Source organism: Typopeltis vanoorti, chromosome 15, assembly GCF_054136105.1.
Source record: "Typopeltis vanoorti isolate ZY-2024b chromosome 15, IOZ_Tvanoo_1.0, whole genome shotgun sequence".
NCBI classification, from domain to species: Eukaryota; Metazoa; Arthropoda; class Arachnida; order Uropygi; family Thelyphonidae; genus Typopeltis; species Typopeltis vanoorti.
Genome location: NC_143563.1, coordinates 30,529,081 through 30,549,236, shown reverse-complemented (window position 1 = coordinate 30,549,236; position 20,156 = coordinate 30,529,081). Strand labels below are relative to the sequence as shown.

General features: G+C 34.9%; 1 protein-coding gene across 3 annotated transcripts in view; it reads right to left on the bottom strand.

Annotated features, from left to right (window-relative positions):
• poe (E3 ubiquitin-protein ligase-like protein poe) overlaps window positions 1–20,156 on the bottom strand; it is an 801,929-nt gene that overhangs the window by 494,754 nt on the left and 287,019 nt on the right. For all 3 annotated transcript variants that reach the window (XM_090405892.1, XM_090405894.1, XM_090405895.1), the window contains exon 25: window positions 14,870–14,979. In XM_090405892.1, coding sequence (XP_090262018.1) covers window positions 14,870–14,979 — 110 coding nt within the window. The remainder of the gene's footprint in view (window positions 1–14,869; window positions 14,980–20,156) is intronic.

Sequence of the window (20,156 nt, the reverse complement as noted above, 5' to 3'; positions counted from 1 at the left end):
TTGAATTTATTAATGACATGGAGTGTTCAATTCTTCATGTTCAAAGTGTAATTCAGAAGTGGCAAGTTTATCCATTCTGAAAACTTTTTTTTTTAAACCAAAGAAGCAAACTGTCATAAACATGCAATGCACTGATACAGAGCATACTATGAAAAGACCAACTCGACCAGTGATATCCCAGAATAAATTAAGTTTACATAAAAGCCAAGCCACTGGCCATAACAGGCCAGTGAGTCTAAATACATAAAGGAAGATGAGATCATTAATGCCACTGTGTCACCATAATCATTCATATATGAAAGATCCAAAAGCCTGATTATAGTATACTGAAATATGTTTTTAATCCAAAACAGATGATTTTAAAATAAGTATACATACTGAATACAAAAATCCTTTTTGAGATAAGAACAGTAGAATAGGAAATGAATCCCACCAGGCACTTACGAACATTTTGGGAAAATTTGGAGAATAGGGCAAAGCTAATAATAATGGTAAGTATTTACTGGACTTCTGCTCAGAGCATGGAGTAGTCATTACTAACACCAGATTCCAACATAAAGATGAGCACAAATTCATATGGAGAGAAGTCACAAAAAATAAGAAAAGCCTCAGGCTACATCATTGTGAATTGTGATATCATCATGCTGTTTCAGAATACAAGAGTGCACAGAGGATTTGAAATTGGAAGTGACCATTACTCAGTACTAAGCATGATAAAAATGGATATCACATTGAAATGAAGAGCATGTAAGAAAGTTTTAAAGAGAATTAAAGTTGAGCAGCTTTTACAGGAAATTGTAGACTCAACTATGCAAACATTATTGAAGAAAATCTGAAACAAATTGAAAATAAGAACCAGAGTTTGGAGTCTCTGTGGCAAACACTGATTGATTCAGCTCAGGAGTTTTGTGGTGAAGTTGTCTGCAAGGATAGAAAAATAAGGGCACCATGGTGGACACAAGAAGCAGTCCTGAAAAATAAGAAAGCATATCAAAAGTTCCTAACAAATTAGTTGGCAGATACCATAAAGAATACAGAGAAAAAATGTAAGAGAGCCAAGCAGTTATGTGTCTTCTTCATCTTCAACCTTTTGGTTCTGTCCACTTTCGGACGAATGTCTCTCCCCATGATTTTCCAGATCACTTGGTTTTCTGCCTCTCCAATCCATCTCGCTCCTGCAATTTGTTCCAGTTCATCCCTCCACCTTCTTCTCGGTCTTTCTCCATCCAATGGTCTCCACTCTGTTGTTTTTCTAGTCCATCTCCCATCACTGCATCTGGCAATATGGCCAGCCCATCTCCACTTAGCCTGTTTAATGTATTTTACAATATCCATGACACGTTTGAGATCTTATCCAGGTATTTGTCTTCCTATATTTTAGCACACTTCTTTCAATGCGATGTTGTGTTGTTCTCAGCTATGAGTAAAAGTAGCTAGAGAATAGTCATTGACTTTAGTAAGAGTATGGAAAATAAATATCAGGAAGGTTGTAAAATGTTCTGAAGGTTATTGAAAAAGCTTAGAAATGGAATAAAGAGTACTGTAAAAGGAATCAAAGATTATAAACGTGACATGAAAACTGGAGATAAGGATATCCTAGATGTTTGGAGTAATTACTTTGAAAGACTGTTAAACAAACCAAGTTGTGAGAACAGTACCAGAAAGTTTTCAAGAGGAATAGATATCAATACTTGAGGTAGAAAACTTGAAATGTGGAAAGGTAGCTGGAGTAAATGACATTCGACCAGAAATGTTTATGTATGGGGATACAAAAATTTCGCAGTAACTACACTGCATAATTCAAAAGGTCGAATTCCCAATGATTTCAGCAGAGCTCTCATAGTACCATCTATAAAAAAGGGAATAAAGCTGAATGTAAGGATTATAAAGTAATTTCTCTAATATATGTTCCAGGTAAGATTTATGCAAGCATACATGAAAAGAGGTTGAGAAAGATTCTAAAAGAGAAATCTGGAGAAGAACTAGCTGGGTTCAGGCCAAATAGAGGTTGTCAAGATCAGATTTTCACTTTAAGACAAATAGTTAAGAAATCATGGGAATATGACAAGGATCTGTACTTAAGTTTTGTAGATTTGGAAAAGGTATATGACAAGATGCCCAGAGAAAAGATTTTCAAAATGCCTCAATTGCATGCCATGAATTGAACATTATACAGAGCAATACATAGTCTATATTTAAATTATCAGTCAGCAGTTAGAATTGAAGGCAATACAGGAAGATGGTTTGATGTAAAATCAGGTGTAAGACAAGGATACACATTATCCCCACTCTTATTCATCATTTATATGGCTCATACTATGAAAGAAAGTGGCATTAGGCCTGATATGAGAATTGTATTAGTTCTTTGCTTTAAGCAGATGACGTTGCACTCCAAAACACATTTAATGTAAATCTCTAGGATTCTCTAACTCTAACTAAACTGAATAATAGCTGTAAAAATGTGGCATGAAAATAGAGCAATAAAAACATCAAACTATGAAAATAGGCAGGAGCATAGAAAACTTCAGCAGCATTCTGAATGGATATCCTACAGAACAAGTAAAATATTTCAGCTGTTCACACACAGTTTTTAGTGAAGATTGCAGGTTAAATCTGAAAATAGACAATGCAATAAGCAAAGCTGATATAGTGGGTATTCAACTGAATAAATTTACATGAAATAAGAGAGAAATTAGCCAAAATTCCAGTTTTTAAGTTATGGATCTGAGAGTTGGGTTTAATCTTGTTTGTTAGATTGGTGTTGAACATTATTCATAACTCATTTTAACAGTATTAACAACACCAACTGAACTATTTTATATAAAAAAAAAAAAAAATGTTTATTATTAACTGGCTTATACTTCAATGAATTTCAAATCTGTATCATTAGAGCACAAAGCAGTACATGACAATGAGTAAGTGAAACAATTCAAATTGTAACGGACAAAAGATCCAAAGTCCTAATTTGGCACCCTCTAATGTTGTGGAAAAAAAAAAAAAAATGTTACAGCTATGGAGGAGTTGATCTTAAGATAACAATCTCCCAAATTTTTGGCAAATTAATGCAACCATATTTGTTCAGGTTAGGAGAATTCTAAATAGCCATGGCTGACTCTAAAAATAATATTTCTGATCTGTAACAACTTCTAAATAGCAATATGGTTTTCTTCCATCTAATACTGTGTGAAGGGGTATAGTTTGCCCACCGTTTGTAGGTCTCTGCTTCGCATCTTGCCAAGAATAGTCTTTTCATGCTGAAGGGGAGAAAGAAATGAAGGACGTACGAATTGGTTGCCAACACGTGAAATCACATGCTTTATAGGTAAAATTTTGCAACTGTTATACAAGCAACATAGTTAACTACAATAATCATAAAAGAGAAGTTAATTTTCCGACCTCTAATAATAATAAACTCATCCCACAATATGGACTGATTACCCTATTATCGGAATGGATTCTCCTTTTTCTAACATGCGTAGAAGTATCGAAGGATCTCTAATCGGTGGGCGAACTATATCTGAAGATCTGTTAACATCCACTTTGGAGAACATAAAAACACATTCATTACTATTATGGCAAGTCAGAATTGGTTGCATTAATTTGCTCAAAATTTGGAAGAGTTATCTCAAGATAGACTCCTACATAGCTGTAATACTTCATATTTTTTTTTTTTACATTAGAAAGCATCAAATTATTATTATATCTTTTGATCTTTTAAATGTTATTTATATAATTTGAATTGTTTCACTTACTCATTGATGCATATACATGCTGATTTGCATGTTGAAGATGCTGATTTGGAATTTAATGAAATAGAAGCCAGTTAATGAACTTCTTTTTTTTTTAAATATAAAATACAATAGTTTGTTTGTATTTTACACCATTAAAATAAGTTATGAATGAGAGTTGGGTTAGAAATAAAGTACTTGATCAAAGACTAGAGACCACAGATATGACGGTTTTGAGAAAAATAAGTGGAGTGAGCCAATGACAGAATCAGATTAATTATTGGTTCATTGTTACAGATTATAGACTACATTGTTGCATAACCTAGATCATTAATGTGTAGATCCGTTATGCCATTCAGAATGATTTAAGTCAGGCCCTGGTTTTTATTACACTCGGTCAGATTTTGTATCATCTTGCTTACTTCCATAAATTTGCATGCATAATTATTGAATTCTATCATCTTCATCAAATTCCATATATACCCTCAAGGGGTGTACAGAATATGATAATACTACATGAAAAATTTACATCATTACTAACTTCCTATCTACAATTTTCCTCCAAATCAGTCTGGTAAATGTCAAGATACCAATATTATCAGGTTTTATATTTCTGTCATCTAAGGCACTTTTTACTGTATCAATCCACCTATATCTTGGTCTACTTCTGGGTCTTTTTCCCCAACCTGGCAGAGAATACTTGTTTTGCTAATCTTTCCACTCCCATTCTGCTTAAGTGACCAATACTACCAGAGATTAGCTCTGCTAATGCATTCCTGGATGCTGACAATATCAAATTCTTTCCTAATATCCTCATTTTTAATATCATATTGCCATTGATGCCATCTGTTCATGCCTATAATCTTTCTCAGGACTCTCATATCTGCGGTCTGTAGTCTTTGGTCAAGTGTTTTACTTCTAACGCAGCTCTCAGATCCATAAGTTAAGATTGGTTTAAACGCTGTCTTGTATACAGCTAATTTAGTATTTTGGCTAATTTCTCTCTTATTCCATATAAATTTATTCAGTTGACTTTCTACCATACCAGATTTGTTGATTCAGTTGTCTATTTCCATATTTAATTTACCATCTTCACTAAAAATCATACCTAAGCAGTTGAAATGTTTTACTTGTTCTATAGGTTCTTCATTCATAATGCAGTTGATATTTTCAATGTTTCTGCCTATTTTCATTGTCTTTGTCTTTTTAATGCTGACCTTCATACCATATCTATTATAACAGTTATTCCATTTAGTCAGGGAATCTTGCAGAATTGTAGAGGATTTATTTAGAAGTATAACATCATCTGCATAAAGCAAAGAGCTGACATTAGTCTTCAATTCTGATATCATTTTTAATACCACTTTCCTTCATAATGTAATCTATATAGATAATGAATAAGAGAGGAGATAACGTACACCCTTGTCTGACACCAGATTTAACATTAAACCATCTTCCTGTACTTCCTTCAATTCTAACTGCTGACTTACAACCTAAATAAACACTAAGTATTGCTCGATATAATGTCCCATTAAGATCATATAACTATAGTGTTTGGAATAGCTTCTCGCTTGGCACCTTGTCATATGCCTTTTCCAGATCTACAAAACTTAAATACAGATCTTTGTTATATTCCCATGATTTCTCAAGTATCTGTTGTAAAGTGAAAATCTGATACTGATGGTTTAATGTTAAATCTCACACCAAATTTAACATTAAACCATCTTCCTGTACTTCCTTCAATTCTAACTGCTAACTTACAACCTAAATAAAGACTAAGTATTGCTTGATATAATGTCCCATTAAGATCATATAACTATAGTGTTTGGAATAGCTCTTGGCACCGTGTCATATGCCTTTTCCAGATCTACAAAACTTAAATACAGATCTTTGTTATATTCCCATGATTTCTCAAGTATCTGTTGTAAAGTGAAAATATGATACTGATAGCCTCTATTTGGACTGAATTCAGCTTGTTCTTCACCAAGTTTCTCTTCCACAATCCTTCTCAACCGTTTCTCAAGTATACATGCATATATCTTACCAGGAACACTCAGTATTGAAATGCCTCTGTAATTCTCACATTCAGTTTTATTTCCCTTTTTATATATGGGTACTATGAGAGCTCTACTCCAATTATCCAGAATTTGTCCCTCTGTCTACGTCTTCTGAACTATGCCGTGCAGCCACTGTACAACTTTTATACCTCCATACTTCAGAATTTCTGGTCGAATATCATTTACTCCTATTGCCTTTCCACATTTCACGCTTTTGATGGCTTTTTCTACTTCAAGTATCAATATGTATTCCTGACTGCATGGCTTGTCAGTACAGCATATAAGCAGGTAAAAAACACTGACCAGGCAGTGTTTTTTACCACTGTGCTTTATCACTCTACTTGAGACTGTCTGCCATTCAAGAAGATTAGCCTTGTATTTAGTGTTGAATACTATAGCTACTACCTCTTTTTCTTGATTGTCATTGACTGAATATAACATTTTGTATTTATTGCTTAGAAAGATCCCACTAGTTTTTGTCTTTTTTTGTTTCAGTCATCCCTATTATGTTGATGTGGTACTTATCCAATTCCTCAGCTAGCTCCATTTCTTTGCCATTCAGGCTTCTTATGTTGATAGTACTGATCTTGAAATCTGATGATGTTGAGTTGGGGTAAGTTTTATGATTGCTTTCAGTAGCTGACTTTTCAATGTTTGCCCTGGTTCACTGGCTAAAGCAATGGGGGACCTTGTTTAACCGGGCGACGGCAGCTGACATGAAATTCTGTCATGTTGTACCATAATTCAAAATTTTGGTTTAAGCCAATAAGAACACAATTTGGTCGGCTAAATTCCAAATTGCCAGCAGCCCATCCTCGACAGTTCAGTATCCAGGTAGATATCTAACAGGGTGCACCACGAGAAGGTGAGGATTGGACATTAGGTCAGAAGCCCTAGTCGGTTCTCCGCATTCCTTTGAAGGCTATGTGGAGGTCTCCTCTCAGTTATATAGCTTTGACCCTTAAGCACCCCATTGAATTCTATATATGGCATATTTTTGAGTTTCCAATTGATTTGACAGTTTTCAGTGGTTCATTGGAGGCAGATAGTATGAATCTTTTAAAATGTATGCTACACACACACACAAACACACACACACACACACACACACTAATCAACTGGATGTTATATATCACTACACATCTACATTTGCATTTGGATTACTTAACTTGAGAGGAAATAAATTAGTACTGTCAGTGACAAACATGTGAATGATTCCAACAGGACATTTTTGTGGAATAATACTACTCAGACATTGAAACTTCAGTATCCCTGCTGATGTATTGGTTCCAAATGAAAGAAACTACTGATGCAAGCAACAAGATAGACTTCAATAAAGAGTTTTTAAACTGGAAACTTTTAGTCATTTTAGTCTATGGTCTTAGTTTATCTGACTTTTAGTCAGATAAACTAAGACCATAGATTCATTTTGAAATACGACTAGTGTCTCAATACAAAATTTTGATTCCAGAAATAAAAGAAATAAAATGGAAGAAGACAGAGCAATGTTAGCCTCACCTGAATTCAGAACATTGAAATTAAACTCAAAACATACCCATTTTTGCTTCAAGGCAAAAATGATAAAGAATAAAAGGCTTAAAGTACTTTAATCAGAGAATCAATATTCCATGAGAGGGCAAAGGGTAGCAGGCCAATGAGGAACAGTTCAGGAAAAGTGTTATTTTGAAAGATAATTGATGGTATTTTGTGCAATTCTGTAAAATTTTGTTTATTTCTGATAGCTCAGCCAAACTGCACAGTAATTGTGAGCTTCACGGGTAAATAGTGATGTTTCTTTCACAAAGTTTGTAACTTGTGTTGAATGAAAACAAATTGAGAGTAAGAACAAGGGCATCACATTGCACAATGCAAAGATCATATGTGATTAATGGCATGTATACGTTTCTTGAGAATGGTTTGCTATCATGAGCATAGTCTGTATGCATGGAAATTTAAATAGGCAGGAGAAACTGAACAAGAGAGATGAGAAGGTATGGATCTGTAAAGAGTGAGATATGTTAAAATATGAGGTATCAGTAAATGAGAATAGAGAACAAGGAGTGAAGGTAATGAGGAGTGTGAAGTTGGTGGTATTAAACTGAAGGGTGAGCAAGAAAATAAAAGTGCCAACTCACAGAAATGAAAGCAAGCACAATTGTGGAATGAAAGAGCACATAAATGAAACAAAAGTGAGGAAGATCATGAGAATGAAAGGGTGTGAATGACAGAAAGATTTGAAGAACAAGCTGATCCAGATGTCAAATGAGATAAGGTATATTCACAATGGATCAGACATCTGGTGAACAGGAATGAAAGAGTCTAAAAGAATAGAATGAAGGAAAGTAGAGAAAAAGAAATGATAAATAAAGAATGGTTAACGTATGGAGATTCCATTATTAAAGGTGTGGTGAATAAGAGCATCCACAAGATAATGAGATGTGAGAGTATTTGTTTTCCAGGAGGGAGGATAAATGGTGATTGATGCTTTGGATACGAGAAGTAAATGAGCAAGAAAGTTAGTGGTGGCTTCAGTATAAATTGCTGTGACTGGACAGAAAGAGTGCAGATGGATATTAGGAGGTTACTGAGGCGAGTGAAAGACAATAGCATCGTACAAAATGTCAGTGTGTTGCAGAGGTGTGTCGATGATGAGTTGAGACAGTGAGCAAGAATAACAAATAGTATGTTGAGAGATATGTGAGGAGAAAGGGTTGTAGTTTGTTAGTGTGGGATAATTTGAAGGAAGGATGAAACTGCACAAAATTGATGGACTGCATTTAAGTAGATTTGGTAGGAGTCAGAACGAGAACTTTTGCTAGAAGAAAGGAGTGATGTGAACAAAAGATAAGAGAAAGTAAGATATGATGCAAAAAGAGGAGTGTGGACAGGTGAAGGTGAAGTGCTTGTGAATGGGGGGAAGAAGTGAGTGAACAGGAATGCCAGATTGACAAGAAAATGAGAGTGAATGCTGGGGTGGACAGAAAGACATGGCTAAAGAGAGTAGATGTTTGAAGCAGTAGTGAATGCATGTATGGGGGATGGTCAGCACAGGAATGGGAGGGCCTGTGTTGTAAGTGGAGTAGATGAGTCTGAGGATATATATATGAGGTAAGTAGTGATAAAGGTGATTGGGTATGGGAAGGTGTAGAGAAATCACAGCTGAGAGGTGGCATGGTTAGGCCTAAAATCAAAAATTGTGTTTATTTACAAATGCCAGGGATATCAGAAATAAGGAAACCATTTCATTCAATTACAGGAAATTGTCTCACTGATGAGTTAATTTACACAAAAATTGTTGACATAAATGAATCATGAGTGTATGAGGATGATGAGAACAGAAATGGAGGAATATGATGGTTTTCATGAGGATGAGAAGGACAAGAAGAGAGGGGAAAAGGTTGGTGATGGATTTTGGAGCAGTATGGTGTGAGGCGGAGGCTGACAAAAAGAGACATTTAGTTCGGGTTGTTGATATAGACCAGAGAATGTGGATGGTAATGATGCAGAAACATTAGGCAACTTGGACTAATGATCATTAGGAGTGATTTTACTTATGGGTAAGGTAGATCAGAATAAGAAGATAGCATCTGAGAATAAGGAAAATTAATTTCTTAAGAGTTCTAGCAGGACTAGAATGTAGTGTAATGTTATGACGTCTTTTATTTTTCTTTATTATTCTGTATATGTTTTATTCATATACTTTATTCTGTATCTTTAGTATATAACATTTCTATGTATCTCTCTTCATATATATATCGTATTCGTCATTTAATTCCTTTTCTTCTCTATTCTTGCATGTGTTCCTACCTCCCGAAACCCATATTCCTTTCACCTGAGAGCAATGGAAATATTTAATTTTCGACTGCGCCATCCATGCCTCGATATGGTGCAAGAAATATAGCACTTCCAGTAGGTTACTACATCTTTCACAACAAAATTACTTTATCGTACTTTATCGTCCCCAAGTTATCACTTTGCTGCGCAGTGTTGGCCCTTTACTCACTTACTATTTATACTAACGCTTTCCTGCTTAGGTTCGATTTTATTTAGGTTCAATGCATTGCAATTAAAAATAAGATCAGGCAGAAACTTCGCTTAAATGCAGCATAGGATTTAATAGTCAACAAATAGGCATATATTTTACACTAGAAGACAGGGGATGATCCTCTGTAATTCTCAAAAAAACTCTAATAAAACAAACATGCATATATCTCTGCTTCAATTAATACAAGGCACACATCATGTTATCTGTCTAGCTTACAGAAATATCATCAACAAAACTTCCCTCTGCCTGAATATATCTCTACTTTATTTACTACAAGGCACACATCATGTTATCTATCTAGCTTAAAGAAATATCATCAACAAAACTTCTTAATACCTGAATATATCTCTACTTCAATTTCTACAAGGCACACATCATGTCATCTATCTAGCTTAAAGAAATATCATCAACAAAACTTCCTAATACCTGAATATATCTCTACTTCAATTAATACAAGGCACACATCATGTCATCTATCTAACTTAAAGAAATATCATTAACAAACTTCTCAATACTTGAATAATCAGCGTTAAGGACATGTTACGATCAATATAACAATTTGCAAAGTTAGTTAAGAAGAACCATACATGATTATATACAGGCGTTTGATTAAATCACAACCCAAAATATTTCCTAGGAATTAGCTATACTCATTCTTAGATGCAATCATCAAATTCCAGACAGAACAAGTCTCTAAAAGACACTCAGGCTATTAATGCCCCTCTTATATGAATTTCTTAGTTCATTAAACTATCCTTATAACGTCACACAGTCTAATTAAAACAACATTTTAACTCACAAGGGCTGTCTTCTGTTAGGTTGCATTCTCCAATTCTGCAGGCTGCGACTTCCTATGTTCCCATTTCTTCGTATCGGGTTTTGGATCCTTCTTTCAGGTCCTTGGGTTACCGGCAATTCATCATGGCTCGTGGGATGTGGGCAACGATTCATTGGCGTGTTAACACACCGGCGAAGGTGTCGTGAATTGTCAGGGCCTTCACGGACTTAGACAAGCGGAACGGCTCGAATGTTCGTCCTATGGTCATCTACACTTCTGGGCTAATGACGGCTTACGGCATTCTTCTCCCTCTAACCACCGGCTTCCCTCCTTCGACACGTTAGGGCTTCACTCTCAGGCTTTCTCTCACATCGTCTCCTCGTATGCTCGTTTTTTCTCTCTGTAAAAACTCCTCTATCTCTAAAAGTCCTGTCTTATATTCCATCAGTTCCGAAACCCTGGGTTCAGTTTTCTCAACCCCGTGCACTCCTTGCGTGCACTTAGGCAAACCCCTTACGTTATCATATGATTCCTGCTTCTGGAACTTTCGACAAGCCCTTTCTTCTCCGTCTTTGTGTTCTAATCTGATTAAGTCGGCCAGCAGAACATTCGTTTGAATCTTGACCCCCCCCCCCCCTTTTGCATTGATCTTGAGGTCACTTAGGGTTGAAGTTGTAAACAACATTTCAAACAGCTTTCCAACTGTAGAGCGTTTCCCTTAGTCTTGACAAATTTTACATCTTTTGTTCAAAGAGATAGCTAATTCCAGATAGGCTGTATACATGCTACATACAATACTAAATATTAAGAGAAATATTTACAGGTGTTCTGGGTTCTGCCTATCTGTAAAAACTTGATGCGTTCGTTATGCAAAATTTATTCTTGCTGCATTGAATTTTTACAGTAGCAGAGAGTACCTCATCATCATCATCAAATACCTGCCATGTACCCTCAAGGGGTGTACAGGATATGATAGTACTACAAGAAAAAAATTACATCATTACTAACTTCCTATCTATAATTTTCCTCCAAATCAGTCTGTTGTCAAGACTCCAACATTATCAGATCTTATATTTCTATCGTCTAAGGCACTTTGTACCGTATCAATCCACCTATATCTTGGTCTTCCTCTGGGTCATTTTGCTGCCAACCTGGTAGAGAACACTTGTTTTGCTAATCTTTCCTCTCCCATTCTATTTAAGTGACCATACCACCTGAGATTAGCTCTGTTAACACATTCCTGGATGTTGACAATGTCAAGTTCTTTCCTAATATCCTCGTTTTTAATATGATATTGCCATTGATGCCATCTGTTCACGCCTATAATCTTTCTCAGGACTCTCATATCTGCCGTCTCTAGTCTTTGGTCAAGTGTTTTAATTCTGACCCAGCTCTCAGATCCATAAGTTAAAACTGAACACTGTCTTGTATACAGCTAATTTAGTGTTCTGACTAAATTCTCTCTTATTCCATATGAATTTATTCAATTGACTTCCCACCATACCAGCTTTGCTGATTCTGTTGTCTATTTCTATATTTAATTTACCATCTTCACTAAAAATCGTGCCTAAGTAGCTGAAATGTTTCACTTGTTCTACAGGTTCTCCATTTACAACACAGTTGACATTTTCAATGATTCTGCCTATTTTCATTGTCTTTGTCTTTTTATTGCTGACCTTCATACCATATCTATTACAATAGCTATTCAATTTAGTCAGAGAATCTTGCAGGCTATTAGCGGATTTATTTAGAAGTATAACATCATCCGCATAAAGCAAAGAGCTGACATTAGTCTCCAATTCTGATATCATTTTTAATACCACTTTCCTTCATAATGTGATCCATATAGATAATGAATAATAGAGGGGATAATGTACATCCCTGTCTCACACCAGATTTAACATTTAACCATCTTCCTGTGCTTCCTTCAATTCTAACTGCTCACTTACAGCTCAAATAAAGCTAAGTATTGCTTGATATAATGTCCCATTGACACCATATAATTGTAGCATATAGAATTGTTTCTCTCTTGGCACCTTGTCATATGCCTTTTCCAAATCGACAAAACTTAAATACAGATCTTTGTTATATTCCCACGCTTTCTCGCCTATTTGTTGTAAAGTGAAGATCTGATCCTGGCAGCCTCTTTTGGCCTGAATCCAGCTTGTTCTTCACCAAGCTTTTCTTCCACAATTCTTCTCAACCGTTTTTCAAGTATACTTCATTAGATCTTGCCAGGAACACTCAGTAGGGAAATACTTCTGTAATTCTCACATTCAGCTTTATTTCCCTTTTTATGGGTACTATGAGAGCTCTACTCCAATCATTGGGAATTCGTCCCTCTGTCCAGGCTTTCGGAACTATGCAGTGCAGCCACTGTAAGACTCTTATACCACCATATTTCAGCATTTCTGGTCGAATATCATCTACTCCTGCTGCCTTTCCACATTTCAAGCCTTTGATGGCTTTTTCTACCTCAAGTATGGATATGTATTCCTGACTGCATGCCTGGTCAGTGTTTTTTACCACTGTGCTGTGATCACTGCTTGTTTCATTTAGCAGTTTTTCAAAGTAATTACTCCATACTTCAAGGATATCCTTTTCTCCCATTTTCATGTCCCCTTTATCATCTCTAACTCCTTTTACAGCACTCTTTCCTCCATTCCTAAGCTTCTTCAACAACTTCCAGAATATTTTGCCACCTTCTTGATATTTATTTTCTATATTCTTGCCAAAGTCCTCTCATGACTTTTGTTTAGCTAGTTTTACACAGCGTTTAGCATTCTTGCATTTGTCTCTGTATTCTCTAAGAGCACAAACTGACTTATTTGACAGGAACTTTTGATATGCTTTCTTCTTTTCCTTCACTGCCTGTTTAACTTCCTGTGTCCACCAGGTAGTTGTGATTTTTTTTTATCCTTGCAGACAACCTCACCACATGCCTCTCTGGCAGAATCAATCAATGTTTTCTTCAGAGTTTGCCACTGAATCTCTAAGGTTTGTTTCCTGTTCTCAAACTCTTTTATTTTTCTTCAATAATCTTTGTGTATTTTAGTCTACAGTTCACATCTGAGAGCTGCTCAACTTTTATTCGCTTTAAAACTGTTACATGTTATTCTTTTCAATATGAAATTCAATTTTATCCTGCTCAAGACTAAATAGCGATCGCTTCCAATTTCAAATCCTCTGTACAACCTGGTGTCCTGCACCAGGGAGAAAACATCACTATCAACAATAACATAGTCAAGAGGGTACCTAAGTATCAAAAATCATAGATCCGATCACATCCTCTTATCTGATTGGAGGATGTGATTTTGAATGGTGTTTTGCATTTTTGTCCAGCTTGTAATAGTGATAATGAGGTATCATCAAGGTGACAGCTAGCTATATGAAGCCTTCTGTGATGAAAGGATATATGTGGAACCTACAAGGTTTGTGATCAAGAAAAGCATAGGAGACAACTTGGAGCTAGCATGAAATGAGTTAAGCAGAAAGGAGATGAAGAATTTGTAACCAGTTTGCAAACCATTATACTGTTTTATTTGGTAGACAAGGGTGAAATGTAAAAGTATACACTTGGAGAAATTTTGAGAGAGGCAGAGGAGACGAGATATCTTGGAGTGGTGGACAAGGACCTGAAGTTTAAGGGTCACACTGCTCAAGTGATAAAGTCTTCAAATTGGATTACAGCAATGATGAGGAGGACCTCGACATGTGAAAAGAGATGTTATGGATTTGCTGTATAAAGCCTTCATCAGATCTCAGATGGATTAATGTGCACACATTTGGTCTCCTGGTTTTCATGGCGATAAGGATACATTAGGAAAGGGTACAAAGAACGTTGACTAAGGTGGTATCCGATCTTTGACAAGTGGTATATCAAAATAAAATGAAGGAATACAATTTGCAGAGACTCATGAACAGAAGGAAGAGAGATGTAACTGAAGTTAGAAAGGAATTGTTGCCAAGTAAACGTGGAAGAAATGTCTCATAGAATAGAGGGAGACAGAGATAAAACAAAAATGTTCTACTTCTGGTGAGTAGAATACATTGGCTGACAGTGTGGTGGTGAATGCAGATGGATTGCATGGGTTTAAATTCCAGTCCAATGAGCTTTGTCTGTGAGTGTGCCTCCTGTAATGTTTTGACTCCATGGCGGTCTGTTGTTAATAATAATTTATTAACAGACTTTTTTTGTTAACGATTCATTAACAACAATAAGCTAAAGTTTATTCTCAGACGTGCACAATTTCTGACTTACCATTGTCTCCTTCAGTGAAAAACTTCTCCATTGCTTTCTTCCCAGCTGATTTATCCAAGAGACTGTCCAAGAATTTCAGACACTCATGCAAAATTCTTTCATCAACATCACTAAAAAAAAAAAAAAGAAAAAAAAAAAGATACATAATGACAATGGAAACAACAGTACAAAATTCAAATCATCCTGATCTATACCACACCAGCTTGTCTCTGAGTTCATCATTTAAAATTGCCATTATTAAAAATTAAAAAAAAAAAAAAGTCATTGCATTTAATAATGATACACAACCATTAAATGATATCAGAGCTAGAACACTATACTAATGGGTACCAAATAATGACAGTATTATCCATTCAAAAAATGGGTCTGCTAACAAATCACAAAATCTCAAAATATATCATAGTAAATTGCATAAACTGAAAGTTTGCAAAGCATCTGATGGTGAATAATCAAATCTTATTTTACTAACAAGGCTAATAATAAAATATATTACAATCTGCACCTGATTTTTTTTGCATAACTATATATTCATTAAAATCAACTACTCTTTTATTTATCATGCTTATAATTCCATTAACAGTTCTGCCATTTATTAGTCTACTCATATTTGATTAAGCTCTGTTTTATCAGAAGATTTATTCCCTTGTGAGTAAAGGAACATAAAAAAGAAATTTAATGGCATTCAATTTAGCTCCAGATTTTTTAGTTATTTACTCACAAACATGAGATATTTTGTTCTTTTATAAAATAAGAGAAGTTATTATAAATTATATTCAAAGAAATTTTCAAGTCTTCTGGATAAAACAGTTTGTTTGCAGATGTCATCTTTGCTCAAAAAAAGGCCTGTCCTCAATTATAATTATTTGATTTTTTTTTTTTTTTCATGTTGCTCCAACCCATGAAAGGTTATTTGCAAAGCCATAGTACATTTTGTATAGTAGACAGACTAAGGATTTTTTTCTATTTTTATCAAGTTTATATTTTTTTGTATTTTTGAATTTATTTTTTACACTTTTACAAGCCACTTAGACCTCCAGTGATTGGAGAAGTGGTCTTACACCAGGTGATGAAATTTATCTCCCACCTAAAAACACTCACAAACATCTATGCCTGCAGTAGGAGTCAAACCTAGGAGTCAAGTCTGTTGTTTGGATGGGTATGCTAGCCACTCAGCCAACCAAGGCCAGCCTTAGATCACAGGATAAGGCCTTAGGACTTAATCATAGTATGACCTGATTAGGTCATAGCCTATTTTTCTAATACAAGAGGTAGTTCATTTTCACTGTATTAGACCATTTTACAAAGTACAGTCACCCTTCGTATTATGTTGTATTCAAGACTCTATAAGAGAAAAGGAAAATGGTATTTTAATTATCCCTTAAGAGACTACTGCACTTACAATACATTAATGCAGCAGATGGTTATAGGGTTGAGAAGAAAAAAGAAACATAACACCAGATTTGAATATTCTATAATTTTATTATAGAATATTATAAATTCTATAATAAATTATAGATTATTCTGATCCAAAAAATGGAAATAAAATGAATGAAGGAAAAAAAAAATTCGTAAATTTAAATTAGAATAGAAAATGGCAATCATAATGTTGTACAACAACCACACACTTAACAAAGAGAATTAAAAATAATAAAAATCAACTAGTTAAGTCACTAGACTAACATCATCAGGAGAAAAGATTGTATATTAACTGATTAAGAAACTAGAAAGTATAATCACATAAAACAATCAAAATTTAAACAGTCTGATATATAATAGGGTGAAAGCAGTTGGTAAGTGTAATGGAACAAAAAGCCACTTAATTCTGTTATGTATTGTCAGTGTGTGTGTGTGTGTGTGTGTGTGTGTGTGTGTGTGTGTGCACGCACATAAGGCATTTTTGCCTTATATCTGCAATAATGCAGATATAACATTGCAACAATGTTTAGTGGCATATGTTGTATGTTTGAAAGGCTGATCCAGATCTATGTTTTTTCTTCTTTTTGACATCTTTTACATATTCTAACATGCAGAATATGTATGTTAGCTCTCAGCAGCATCCTGTTTGGGCTTACATAGCAAATGCTGCAAGGGTAATTTTTATAGATTATTATTTTTTATTTTTTTTTTTTAAATAATGGGCAGATGTGAAAGCTTTGGAGGATGCAAAAACCTAGAAAATGCTCCCTCCCTCCTCCTGTCATGCATGGGAAACAGTTAAATATTTTTGCTGCGTGAATATGACAAACACAAGCATCAAATAACTATGCAGTAAGTAGGACTATAATGCAAACAAAGAGGTAGAAAAAAAAAAAGAGAAATAAAACGTGTTTCTTCAGCAAAACAACCGAGAACTATTCACCTGCTGGTATTATCAAACTCAGCAGAAGAGTGTGAGCCACAGAAAAATTGACATGGATAAGTCACAGAATTATAATTTTTATAAAATATTAATTATAAAGCCAATGATGTATCTGAAAAGAGTTTCTACAAAGATATCGTGGGACTTGAATCCAGCACCTGTCAGCGAGAAAACAAAGTCGGCTTGAAGTAGCCGACTTTGATATTATAATAAAATACATGGATCATTAAATTAATAATTTGTCAGAAAAAAAGTTCTGTCAAATGTTTTTCAGCAAGAATTGTCAACAATGAAGAACACAGCATGGGTTCTTCTTCTTCTCTTCCATCATCTATGTGGATGATGAGGCCAAATGAACTCTTTCCATTGCTGTCTGTCCCTAGAAAGTCCAAACAATTCTGTCTAGTTTGGTGTCACTTGTTGTGATTTGGTTTTCAGGTTCTCTTTTATTTTGTCTATTCACCTGATTCTGGGCTGCCCTTTGGATCTTTTACCTTCCATCGTTGTATACAGGGCTTTAGTTGATAACTTTTTTTGTTTCCATTTTGGTCACATGGCCAAACCATTGCAGTCTTCTTGGATTTTGTCTATTATTGTTATTTCTTGTTTTAGTCATTGCCTTATGTCTTCGTTTCTTGGTCTATCCAGCAGAGATATTCCAAGTAACCTTCTTAGCCAACCAATTTCAGTAGTTAATAATTTTTTTCTCTTCAGTTTTTTTGAGATTCCAGTATTCACTTCCATAGAGAAGTGTTGGGAGGACCATTGTCTCATAGATTCTTACTTTCATTACTTGTTTGATGTCACTTGACTTCCATATTTTATTTAGCTGTCCAAAATTTTGGGATGCTTGACTGATTCGTCTGTTTATATCTTTTGCAATTTCACCGTTGTACTCAATTACTCCTCCGAGATAGGTGAAATTTTCTACCTGCTCTAGATTCTTACTATCAATTTCAATTTTAAGATTGGTGTTTCTTTTTCCTATTTGCATAATTTTTGTTTTGTCTATATTTAGGTTTAATCCAAATTTTATGCATTCTTCCTTTATTTTATCAGAAATTCATTGTAGATCTTCCATGCTTGCAAGTAATGCAATGCTGTCTGCAAATTTTAAATTTGTTATGTTTCCCATATATTTTGATTCCAGAGTCTTCTTTGTTTAAGGCCTTACTAGTTGCTTCTTCCAGTGTAAGATTGAACAGGTCTGGTGACAGATTGCATCCCTGTCTTACTCCACTTTGTGTGGAACTCGTACTGCACTTTCAGATTTCTTGTATAGATTTGTCATTATTCTTATAGTTTTGTTGGGGATTCCATATTCTTTCATGTTTCATGGAAACATACAACAGAATTAGTGAAGCTGGTAAGCTTCACTAATTGTAGGAAGTGGAAGTTAGCTGAATAAATTTATATGGAAAAAGAAAGAAATTAGTCAAAACAGTAAATTGGCTGTATACACAAGCTAGGTTAGAAATAAAACACTTGATGAAAGAAGACTAGAGACCTCTAATATGAGAGTTCTGAGACAGATTAGTGGAGTGAACAGATGGCATCAATAGCAGCATCACATTAAAAATTATGATATTAAGAAAGAGTTTGCCACTGTTAGCAAAGCTACATTCAGGAATGCATTAGAAAAGCTAATCTCAGGTCGGGTCACTTAAACAGAAAGATCAGCAAAACAAGTGTTCTTTGCCAGGTTGGCAGGAAAATGACCCAGAGGAAGACGAAGATGTAGATAGATTGATACAGTAAAAAGTACTATCATAAGATCTCATAACATTGGAATATTGACAGATAACAGATTAATTTGGAGGAAAATTGTTGATTGGAAGTTAGTAATGGCGTAACTTTTTCATGTAGTACTATCATAATTATCCTATATACTCCCTGAGGGTACATATCAAGAATTTTATGATGATCAACTAAGCCAGAAGTGATAGAGAAATATTTGCTATAAGCAATGACCAAATATAAATCAGCTGTTTACCCATAATACTAAAAAATCCTTTCCACTCTCCAAACTAGCTTCCTTTTACCAATTATACTAACTAAGCCAGAAGAGATATAGAAGTATTTGCTATAAGCAATGACCAAATATAAATTAGCCATTTACCTGTAATACCAAAAAATTTTCTCCACTCTCCCAACAGATTTGATCTTTCCTTAACCAGTTCTTCCAAGTAGACGTTAACTATACTTTCTGTAATCCAAACTATAAATTTTTTTTGCAAGCTTTCTCTTCCAACAACATTCCATTAGACAATCTCAATTTCATGTCTTTTGGTATTATAATGGCAGAAATTGTGATAAGATGATTGTCCCTGTACTCTTCTTTTCCATGATCTGACTAGTACTTTTACTTTCCTAATCAAAACACCTGTTCCAAGCAAGTTACAGAAAATATTCTTACAAAAAACACACAAAATATTATCTCACTGTGAACATCTTCTGTATTCTCAATGAATGCCTTCATTCCAGCAAGAATTCACACCCATTACCAAGTCACAGTTTAACATGTCTGCCCTCTCATAAAAAAAGGAATACCATTAGTGGCTTAATATTAAAAAAACAAACAAAAAACTCCATCTTCATTTTCAGCAAACAATGAAGTACATAACAGATGAACAACAGTTATCAACAAATCCTGACTTCAAAAAGGCCAAATGAAAAAACTCCCTTCCTGTACACAAATTCCAGTCATGCTTTGTGATTCTTTGAAAAAGAAATCAGCTACAATTCCTGCTCTGTGGTTCCCCTTCGTTCTCAACTAGATGGCATCACTATAATACCTAAAGATAGAGCTCATCTCTTTGCATCATTTTTCTTCTCAATTCCTACATAGATGACCAAGGTGAGTCACTTCTTACTATACCAGAAATAGTGCAGATGCCCCTTGTAGTTTTTTACCAGAAAGACATCAGA